We start from the raw sequence: 11,266 nt of genomic DNA, 5'->3' as shown, positions 1-11,266 counted from the left end.
TCAGCCCTTTTTATCCTCTAGTTTCCAACGATTTAATCTTCCACATCACTAATCTGGTGAGGGCTGAACTTGGTTTTTCAAAATTTCAAAAAATTTGTAAATAGGAAAAAAAAAGGAAAGAAAAAATCGTCCGCCAGTGATTTAGACTACGCAATAGCAAAATCTATACGACTCATAAATTATAGTGATATACATATTTAAAGATATACTATACGAAAGACAACGTCTGATGCCACGTATACTCAGGGCATGTTTGATAAGTTAGTAATACCAAGATAAAGAATTATATATGGACATTTCTAGTCGTTTGATATCATAGTTAATCTTAACTCAAAGCCCAATATAAGACCAAGGCCCTATCTAATCTTATCAAAATTATAACATTAACCTTGTTTATGTATCCCATCAATTTGTCAAGTTAAGCCATGTTATTTAATATACAATACAAATTTAGATAATTTCTTTTCTATCAAACAACAACGGAAAAAAATCATATCTTTGCATATCTTGACATGAAACCCGTATTTCTTATCTTATTTTACATATCTTCTCATATCCCATCTTTTTTATCAAACGAGTCCTCAATTTATTTACGTATTTAAATGTGTATTATCCATGTATAATGCTAATTAAACATAATTATAGGAGTTATTAAAAAGAACAGTGAGAGTGAGACTAACATCCAAAGTAGGATCATATTTTCCAAAAGGAGCGTGTTAAATAGTAATGGTGGAGTTCTCTTTTCAATTGTTAAAAGCATAATTGTAACAGCCCGCCCTCCTAGGGTACAATAAATGCGGCGAACTGCTACCCAACCGACTCCAAAGATGTAAATATAGACCAGGGTTACATTTAGAGAGAAATATCAGAGTAATTAATAGTAAAGACTTGACCTAGAAATTTTAAAGAAAGAATATGTCATAAATGGTTCAAAGGTCTTAAATGTACGACATGGTATCCCAGACAAAATCATAAGGAAAAGGGCTAAGGCCACAAACAAACGTAAGATGCAAATATCCCCAAAAGAAATTCCAAAGAGTATCAAAATTCAGCGGAAAACGACCAAGAGAGAAGCATAGCTATGTATGGTGACACAACTACACTTAGAGTTCAACATATCCATATTCATTAAGTAAGCTGCTCAACACCCGCCACCGCTCGTCATCATTCAACCTGCACATAGGAAAACACATGCAGGGCTGAGTATTTTGAAATACTCAGTGAGCTCATTGCCAAAACATTTTATTTCAAAAGTTATGCCACCCTTACCAAGTGAACTCGAGTTTTAAGCAGTTAAGAGAAATATCACGAGTATCACAAAAATATTTCCATAGACTGGCCAGTCAAAATAACTCCCCATTTTCTCATCAAATTCCACAATCACATATCACAATCTTTCCATGGTGCGACGAAAGCGTGGCCACGCTTTTCGCCCACGAGACCGGCCGACTAGCTAGGACGGCTCACGATCCCCTCGTGTACACAGCCTGGTAGGGTTTGCGGCCCATACTCAGACCCGAATTCGTATATCATATCCATAGCCCTATAGCCCAATGGAGCGAACTCACAAACTAGGCATCAGGCACACAATCTCACAATAAAACAAACATAGGCATGGCATAACAGTTAAACCACCCTTATAGCTCCGATAATTATCTTTGACAAAATAAAAGAGAGTTTTTGAGAGTAAAGCCCACCTCGACTGCTTAGATTTCAAGTAGTTTCGCTTTTTCCGATATCCTGGCTTCGCAACCGAGGTTTCACCTTTAAATTCACATAGGCACATATTCACAAATTAGGTTCAATTATAAATTCTTAACTTATGCATGTCTCGTTACTTCTCTCTTTCCCAACGATTCACCTAACTCTTCATAACCTATAGATTTCAAGTCACACTCACCAAGAATTACTAATTTCAAGTCATGCTTAACATACATATATTTCTTAGCGTCTCAACCCTAGATCTATCATCATATGTCATGCAAAAGTATTTAGCCATCAAGCACATACTACACAACACACACTTCAACACACACACATCACACGCATAACACACACACACGGCACACACACACACACATGTTCCATATCCCTTCTTATCCCTTTTTCTCTCAATTAATATGCATGAAGGTTCAAGAACACCGATTAAATCGGTTGGAAGAAAAAGAAAAGGAGAGGTATAAGAAGAACAACATAACTCTTAAACGAAAATACCTTTTTAGAGAAAATCAATCGGTAGAAACAAAGTATAGGCTTGGTTCTTCAATATCCACGGATTAAACTTCGATTTCTTCTCAAAAGATGAAGGATTTATGGAGTAAAGTGGAAGAAAATTGAGAGAGCATATGGGGGAGGGATTTTCGAAAACTATGGGGCTAGGGTTGGGGTTGGTTCTTATTTATAGAGTCCAATGAGATCTTTAGGTAATAAGAATAGAATATTTGGTAAGATCTCATTCTCCATAAATTAAATAAAATGATATAATATTTGTGAAGTAGGGAAGAAGAATTAACAAAAATAGAAGATGGCAAATCCCCAATATTTTCGAAAATAATGCTTTCCATAAAGCCAAGATTTTGTTTTGGTATTTTTCCATATAGAATAAGATATTATGGAGCAAAATAAAAATAAGGAAAATCCTCCATGGAATAAGGTATGGGGCGATTTCTATGCCCTTTTAAATAAGGCATGGATTTTTGAATATTAATTAGAATAAAGTAAGGTAAGATCTCTTGAAGTATGGAAAGTTTTGGTAGAATAATTAAATTTTAGGTATGGAAGGAAATTAAGTGAGGGATCAAATAAAATCAATTAAATTCATTCCTTCCCAACTATAGTGATTTTCGAAAATCACTATGAAATAAGGGGGCTCGATTTTTGTGTTTCTAAACAAGGAAATAATTGGCTCTTAGAACTTAATTTAAATAAATATCCCAAGGATTAAATTAAATCCGGAAAAATAGAAATCTTCCACAAAAGGGGCTAGGGTTCGAAATTCACAAGAATTAGGGTGACAAGTATTTATGGAAATTTTCTCCAACATTCTCACTCACCCTTAAACAATTAAATTGCCACATAAACAATAAATAAAACACATGCCACATCATCAAATCAACAAGTTTGACTTTTCAAACTTTCAACATAGATTCATCTCACGAAATTAAAGCATTCTCGATTCCACGTCATCAACAATTAATTCTAGGGCTCTAAGATTAGGGTTTTAAATTTCGGGGCGTTACAATAATCATCCAGTAAAATAAAATGCAATTAAAAAAACATATTTATAATTTAAAAAATTAGAGTTTTATTGCTATATGCTGTCCCTCACATGAGACCTTTCCAAAAAAGCATACCCAAAAACAGGTGATTGTGGTTGAACTACTGAACACACTTTAAACAATAATATTATTTGTTGTCTCCATATCATACTAACAAAAAACTTTTTAAAAAGCTGAATATTATGTGGAGGGGTGGCGTTGAAATGAATGTAATATAGGTTCTTATATAATTAAGAGAAGAGATGAGGTATATTTACTCGAAAGTTAAAACTGAGATAAGGTTAGAGAAACATTTTCATCATCATGCACGTCTCCTTCAAACTTCTTGGACGAAAACTCGATCTACTTGTTTTTCTGTTTCAAGATGATACGAAAACGTGATAAAATGATTTATTCCCTTTTTTTAATGAAATTGGAGATTGATTTTTAGTCCTCTCTTTTACGTAATTGGCTTTTCTAAAAGCCAAATACGTAATTAAATACACATCATTCATATTTTAATTTATTATAAATTGTTAATTTTGACTAAGAGTATTTACAATAGATGCCCGATTTCACGCCGTATCGCCTGAGATCGGGCTCGGGCATCCATTGCAGGTCTCGGTCACGCCCGAGAGTTCGGTCGCCCATTGTAGGGGGGCGCCCGAACCCGGGCCCGATCTTTTCCATTTTTTTTTTAATTTTAAATTATTTAACCCTAATTTAAACCACTATAAATACTCTATTTTCTTCACTTTTCACACGCCAAACCTTTCACTTTCTCTTCTCCATTCTCTCAATATCCACACTTTCAACAATGGATCCGAGTCAATTCCCAAACCCCCATAATGTCGACGACGATATGCCCATGTTTAGTTTTAATGTAGTTTTTTTTTGCTAAGTATGATGTAGTTTCACTTTTAAATTAAGTAATGTAGTTTTTTTTTTTTTTTTTTTTTGCGTTTGTGGTGTTTAATATAATATATTTTGGTATTTTAGTTAAATTAAAAACAAAATTAACAAATAATGATTTAAAATTGAAATGAAAAGTGGATAAGAGATAGAGCATACATTAGGGCTCCACCATTGCTAAAAGATAAAGCATGCTGACGTGGCAACCACTAGGCTCTCACTGGGACTTCCACTAGGGCATTCATTGTGGATGTTCAGAGTAATGGAGTACTTTAACTTGGAAGTTGTCCGAATTTAATCGAACAAATTCTTTTGATACTTATACTGTTATACGTTGAGGAAGATCTCTGCGAATTAAAAGTGATGTAATACACGTTCAATAATAAATTAGTGTGCAACTCAATAATCAAAGGTAACCAACGTACAAAACCATTAAATAATTCTTTCAATGCAGAAAATAGAATTAAAATTTTGAATATTAAATTATTAGAATAGAATACTTAAACAGGGAGTAGTATTTGAACTTAAGATGCACAACGAATTATTACTTGAATATATCTATGGTAAAACATATTAAATCGGTTCCATGGTCTAGTGGTCAGGACATTGGACTCTGAATCCAGTAACCCGAGTTCAAGTCTCGGTGGAACCTAGTTTTGGTAGATCTCCTTTCATTCGTTTTTTTTCCTGAATTTTGCTTTTTTTCTTGCTCTTGTTTCCAGTTGTAATTCCTTAAATTATTTTCATTTCAGTTGGTGTTGGTTTGTTAGATGAAAGTCCTGCTATAAAACAGCGAATTTCACAAGTTAATTTAGGCTTGGGTTGATCCATACCATATCCCATCGAATACTGACCACACAAACATAACTACATAAGTAAAAATAGTCTTCAAAGTTAATCCCAACAAGTTCAACGTACATCCAACATATATAGGGAGATTGAGAAATGGAAAAGCAAGAGTGTTGTTAGCTCTAAGGCCATCATATCCCCATTGTTTGACCCAACACAAGTTATGGCTTTCAATGCTGATCATATTCACAGCAAACTGCAGGAGTTTCTCCATTAGCTAATCTTGGTTTTATTACTTTATAAGAGAGAGCTATGGTCTCACCAGAAATACATCACAAATACAGACTGTTAATCTCGTGTGTATAAAGCCCAAAAAGACACACAAACAGAAAACTGAACCAACACAAGAAATCAATCAACCAGTGGCTTTCCAACAGAAGCTGCAAATCCAAGGACCTTCTCATCATTTTGTATTATAAAATTTACTCTGCTATCCCGTGCACTAAAAATTATGGTAAATTGATCAATTCTGATATGCAAAATAGCAGTTTATTTACCATCACATATGATACAGACAAATTAGTACGGAGCAGTATTATATCAAAAAGTTTGTAGATCAGTTATCAAATGGTATTACGATTTAGTAGCAAAATCATACGTATTGCCAAATATAAAGAAGAGAAATAAGAGAAAAGACAAGATGAGAAGAGCATTCCATCCCACATCGGTGGTGATAGAGAAGTTTTAGGTGTCAGCTGTAATATAAAAATAAGGCTGAGGATTAAATGTAATTATCTTTGCGCTTGGGGCAATGACGCAGCTAGTGAGGTTCTAACCGAGGCGCGTCTATTGCTGGTTGAAAACTATTTCCAAACCCCCTCTTCGGCCCAGGCTTGACTTGGGCCGTCGAGAATTTTTGGAAGGGCTTCTCTTATTGGGTAAAGCCCTACAATTCAGTATAACTTTTTTCGGCTCATTTCGGGCCCCTGTATGTCTGTCAATGTCAGTTTCCAAAAATAAATAGCGACTAAATTATACTTTTCGAGTCGTCGGCCTGGCTGATTGAAGTTGTGTTAGCTTTTATTTCCAAAATGTACTAAACACCAATAATTTCGTAAATGGTCATATGGAAATGTTTGACATGTGCCGTTTTCTGCCGAAACTAAAAATATCTTTATTTCATTATTTTCTTTTTATTTAGGGGAACGAGATAAGGGTCCATACCCCAATAATTCATTTAAGTATTATGAAAGTTATGCATGAGAAATCCACATTTAGTGAAAATACACATGAAAAAATTATTGCAATTTGTCGATGAGGTAAAAGGCCCTTGTTACACGGATATATAGAATTAAGCTTAGACAATGATAGTTAAAACTGTAAATCATCGTGCCATCTCCAATCATTTACATTAAACCCAAACTCAATTTTAAATTTGGGTTACACTAAAAATTTGTTTACTCCAATCATTTACTCCAAACTCAAACCTAAAAGAATATTCCATATTTATATTCTTTTTATATCTTTTCAATTATACCTACATATTTACTTAAATTAAATATTAGTCCCACAATATTTTATCAATAATTTATGTAACTTAAATAATTATACAAAAAAAATTTATTAATATATTTGTATTAAATATACTTTATATTAAAAAACATTACACTACTTTTAAATTAAATACACTAAACTTGCAATAATAAAATTCACATATAAATTGAAACTCATTTAAATATATTGCAATTACATTAAACATATCACGATTCAAGACTCGAAATTTGTGTATTGTTCCTACAAATGATCAACTAGCGCATTTCGAAGTTCCAGATGAGAACTTTTATTTCTTATTGCGTCATATCGGGTCATATACTCTTGAAATAATAAGATTTTTTTAGCAATATTCATTCTTATTTAGTAAAATTATTAGTTATTATTTGTAAAAAAACATAATTTATTCTAATATGGCCAGCTTGCTAATTTTTATTTAATTATTTTTATTGAAAAAATATATGTAAATTCTATGAACAAATTGTGCGTAAATTATGCTCCTAATAGTTTGAATCAACTATCAAGTACTACTGTACTAGTACATAAATTGACAGTATATAAATTTGTCGCCGGCTAATTCAACTATCAAAATAATATTAAGGACTATTATGCAGTATTTAAAACTTTTTTTGCAGTAGATACTCAATTTTGGTGTTTACTTCAAATTTGGTGTTGTTTGATTAAAAAACCCAAAAATGAGTATGGGTATATGGAGTATGGTTGGAGCATATTTTTACACCAAAAATGGGATTTGGTGTATGGTTAGAGATGGTCTCACTGCATGGAGTCACTATGGAAGAGATGGACCAACCTTTATTTTTTTTGTTTATTTCTAATTTTTTTTATTATTTAAGGGAAGCATTTGGGGACCAGACCAGTTCTTGAAATTCAAGCAGCAACCTTTATTTTTCTTATAGGGTGGTTAGTGGTGGGAGGGATCTTAACATTTTAGATCTTAGAATTAATTAAAAAAATATAAAATTGAGTATTAGTAAAATTTTAAAATATTTTGAGTGGGCCAGTAGTTTTTCTAGATTTGTCGAGCTTTAGTTGGACAAAAATGCCTGTTTACAGGTCTGTGATATCTATCAGTTGTGTAATGTAGTTAAAAGTTGTGCAATAATTAAGGAGTTGTAATATCTGATCGAGTGGGGCCCATGCAAAGCTGGTATGTAGAAAATGAATATCAATACGAGAAGTGAGATTCTGATAGATGCAGACCCTCTTTAAATTGGATTGGCCCCAAATTTTAATTATGTGGTGCTTCAAGGTTTCTATTTTCTATGCATGTTTTAATCAGATACAGCTGTTGTCTAATTAATTCAAACACTACTACTACTATTTTTACTTTGACATTTTTCCCTACTTGCATGTATAAATAGGGAAGTGAAAATAGGATCAATAATTAAAAATTATGATCATTCTACTTGGGATTTAGTGTAGCCTTCTTCCCACATCTCCCAACACAAAATAAATAAAAAATATGATCGTTCTTGTTGCTGATCTTTTGGATTGTGTGTATAGGTATCTGTATTGGTAGACTGATTATAGTATTTTGGTCCATGTCAAGAAAAATTCTTTGATTTCTTTGGTCACATTTCATAAATGAATATATTCGTTGGTGCATTATTGAGGTAGAGTAGGTAACACTCACACTCGCACTATCAAACCAAATCTTTTCATGTGGATCCAATTTCTAGACGGAAAACCACAATCGACCCTGCAACTACTAACTAGGAGTAGTATATTCACACACATCACACAATTTTTTATCAAATATTATTTGGGTGTTGACTTCCTAAACCGATATTTTTCATTAATTAGAAATAAACACAGGCACCTACTTTCATAGAAATGCCATTTAAGAGGCAAAATCGTCCTTATCCAGCCTAGCACATATTTGACCTGAAAACAAACTTTCATACTCACCTTCTAACTGAATTTGTACAAATTTTGATTTTGCATGCAAGTTGGGTCCATGTTGCAGAAAAGAGATGGACAGCCAATCAGATCTATCTGGAAAGTGGAAAGTATTTTTTGGCACTCCAATATTTTATTACTATGAAAAAATTGATACTATGATTGAGAATGAGATGTCACATTATTTGTTTGGGGTAATCATACATCATATTTCAAAGTAGCATACAAATTCCCAGGAATCAAGCCCATTTCCACAAGAGAAAAAAAAGTAGACAAAAAGAAAGGTTATTTTCATCACTGATTATCTACTCCAGTGATCTGGCGTTTCACACGTGTAAAAAGGTCACACGCTTTAGTTGTTGTCTGACAATTTTAATAAAAACATAACTGCAACATTTGTAACAACCAGCAGATGCCACCAGCTTTCTGTTGTAGTACTATCTCTTAATCAAACACCAAATTTAAGGTTGTTGAAAAATCCTTTGTGTTCTAGCTCAGGTTTCACCGCTCCATGACTGTCTGCACTCATTCTCGTAAGTTCTATTATCAACATATTGAATTAACAATTTTTATTCAATTGAATGATTTTGATCAGAGTGATGGAAGAAAAGGGAATGTTCATCGGCGTTTCGTGCGCGCTTTTCGCTCTACGCCTACTGTCGGATCCCGAAATCTGCGACGAGAGATGGTCGGAAATAAGAGATCGAATGCTCAAAGGCAGCGCCCTCGTCGGATTGCTCGTTTGGACAGTTCAAAGAAACGTCGTCACCGTCGAAAACGCGAAGCTTCTTTCGAAACTGGAGATTGCGCAGATGGAGATAGCCGAGTTGAAGAAGCGAAGAAGCGAAGACGCGAAGGCCAATGAGAAAGTGGTGAGCATTTTCTCCGCCAGAGAGCAGAGCTGGTTTGATGAGAGGAGGAAGCTCAGCCACCAGATTTTCAATCTCATGAATGACTTGAAAGTTGTGGAGGCGAAGAGAGATATGTCTGTTACCGAATTAGGCGACAAGATGAATGAAATTGATGTAATTCTGCAGTTGAAGGATAAGATGATCGAAGACGCGGAGAGGAGGAGGTTGGAGAGCGAGGAGAAGCTCAAGGCTGCTCAGGATCTTGCTGAGGAGTTGAGGGAGAGTTTGGAGAGCCATTCTTCTGAGATTTCGAAGCACAAGGCTGCGATCGTCGAGATGGGGCGGAGTATTAGGCAGGCCGAGGCGGTGGTGGAGGAGAAGGAGCAGCTGGTGTTGGTGAATCAGAGGCTGTCGGTGGAGATTGTGAGATTGCACAAGGATTTGGAGAGGAGGTCTAATTTGGATGCAGCGGAGAAGCAGATGCTGTTGAAGGAAGTGAGGTCGTCTAAGGTTAGGAGGAAGCAGGCTGAGGCTGAAGCAGCAAGATGGAAAGCTGTTGCAGAGTCTAAACATGATACAATTTCATTGAGGAATATGTTTTTGAAGCATTTCAATCCCTACTTGACTCGAGCAATTCAAGAATCAAGTGAGATGACTCACTTTTCTTTGGATTTGTGTGTCTCAATTTTGTTGTGTTTTAACATTAAGATGTTTGTTTCAACATTAGGAGCTGAGCAGAAGCATAGTGTTGAGATGTATGCTGTTTTGGAGCAACTGAGGCAGAAGGATGAGAAGTTGGAGGCCTACAACTGGCGGCTGAGGAGCTCGGAGCTTGAATCAAGGCGACTGCAGTCGCACATTCAAGTGCTTGATCGCGACATTGCACATCTCAGGCAGGATATTGCCAAGTTGGAAGAGCAGCTGATTATGCGTTCTGCGCCTCCAGATCCTCGTAGGCTGAGCTGCAATACTCCAGGGGATGATACAGTTTGGTCGAAAGTAAAGGTGGTTAAGCGAAAACCGATGGTCAAGGCAGACGAAGCAGCAGCCTCAGAGAACGAGCTGCAGGATATCGTTTTGACACTCGAACAAGGCCAAACTTCAACCAAAACTAATTGTGCATGGAAGATGGATGTTCATGCTCTTGGAGTCTCATACAAAGTAAAGAGACTTAGGCAGCAGCTCTTGGTGCTGGAGAGGCTGGCTGGGAAGGAAATGGCTTCAGAAAGTGGTGAAAGCAACGCGCGAGTGAAGGGATTCTGCGCACTCATGTCGCTCCTCAACAAGCAAGTCGAACGATACCACTCGCTGCAAGGGAAAATTGATCAACTCTGCAAGAGGATGGTATGCTTCAACTTAATCTCAACACTAATGTAATTTGTATAATTTGATTGGATTAAAAAATGCAGCAAGAGAAGAAGGTGAATAATTCCAAGTGTGGAGAGGATGAAACCAAAAGGATGGAGCACTTTCTTGAAGAAACATTCCAACTGCAGAGGTACATAGTTGCAGCAGGGCAGAAACTAATGGAGCTACAATCCATGATTGCATCCAATCTTGTTGCTGAGGCAGAGGACATTGAGAAGCACGGGAGCTTCGACATCGAGACATTTGGCGCCAGTTTGAAGACGCTCTTCCGTGAAACTCAGAGGGGGATTGAGGTCCGGATATCTCGAATCATAGGTGATCTCGAAGGAACTCTGGCACGAGACGGTTTCACCACATGGCAGAAACTGTAAAAATATTGCTAGAAATGATCTGAGGCTTTCATAGTTTTCTCAACTAATGTAGGGCTTCTGTTCACAAAAATGTGCACAGATTGATGGAGTTGCTAACTTACTACTGCATTTCGTATATGTATCCTTAACTAGTTGCAAAATCAGAAATTCAAGAATGGCAAATGCTTGTTCTCATTGCAGTTTAACAAAATCTTTATAGCAGTAAAAGTCAGCTTTTCACGTTTCAACTATTATTACTAGGAGTATT

General features: G+C 35.6%; 1 protein-coding gene and 2 non-coding genes across 6 annotated transcripts; all 3 read left to right on the top strand.

The window, feature by feature from the left end:
- Positions 1-4,749: 4,749 nt before the first annotated feature.
- TRNAQ-CUG lies at positions 4,750-4,821 on the top strand. The gene has a single exon. It is a non-coding gene; the product is annotated as a tRNA-Gln (tRNA).
- Positions 4,822-5,751: 930 nt separating this feature from the next.
- LOC125208711 lies at positions 5,752-5,904 on the top strand. The gene has a single exon (XR_007174193.1). It is a non-coding gene; the product is annotated as a U4 spliceosomal RNA (small nuclear RNA).
- Positions 5,905-8,644: 2,740 nt separating this feature from the next.
- Positions 8,645-11,246, top strand: LOC125204146 (myosin-10-like). 4 transcript variants are annotated; one of them, XM_048102714.1, is made up of 4 exons: positions 8,645-8,895; positions 9,025-9,926; positions 10,008-10,624; positions 10,690-11,246. In XM_048102714.1, the coding sequence occupies exons 2-4, from the start codon at positions 9,029-9,031 to the stop codon at positions 11,017-11,019; spliced, it is 1,845 nt and encodes a 614-aa protein (XP_047958671.1). In that variant the 5' UTR covers positions 8,645-8,895; positions 9,025-9,028; the 3' UTR covers positions 11,020-11,246. The 4 variants fall into 4 exon arrangements, with proteins under 4 accessions (XP_047958671.1, XP_047958672.1, XP_047958670.1 ...); XM_048102715.1 differs by having other exon boundaries at positions 8,645-8,927; XM_048102713.1 differs by having other exon boundaries at positions 8,645-8,962.
- Positions 11,247-11,266: the final 20 nt, after the last annotated feature.

Source organism: Salvia hispanica, chromosome 2 (assembly GCF_023119035.1).
Source record: "Salvia hispanica cultivar TCC Black 2014 chromosome 2, UniMelb_Shisp_WGS_1.0, whole genome shotgun sequence".
Classification (NCBI taxonomy): domain Eukaryota; kingdom Viridiplantae; phylum Streptophyta; class Magnoliopsida; order Lamiales; family Lamiaceae; genus Salvia; species Salvia hispanica.
The sequence above is the reverse complement of the archived record's forward strand: the minus strand, read 5'-3'. Positions and strand labels throughout refer to the sequence as shown.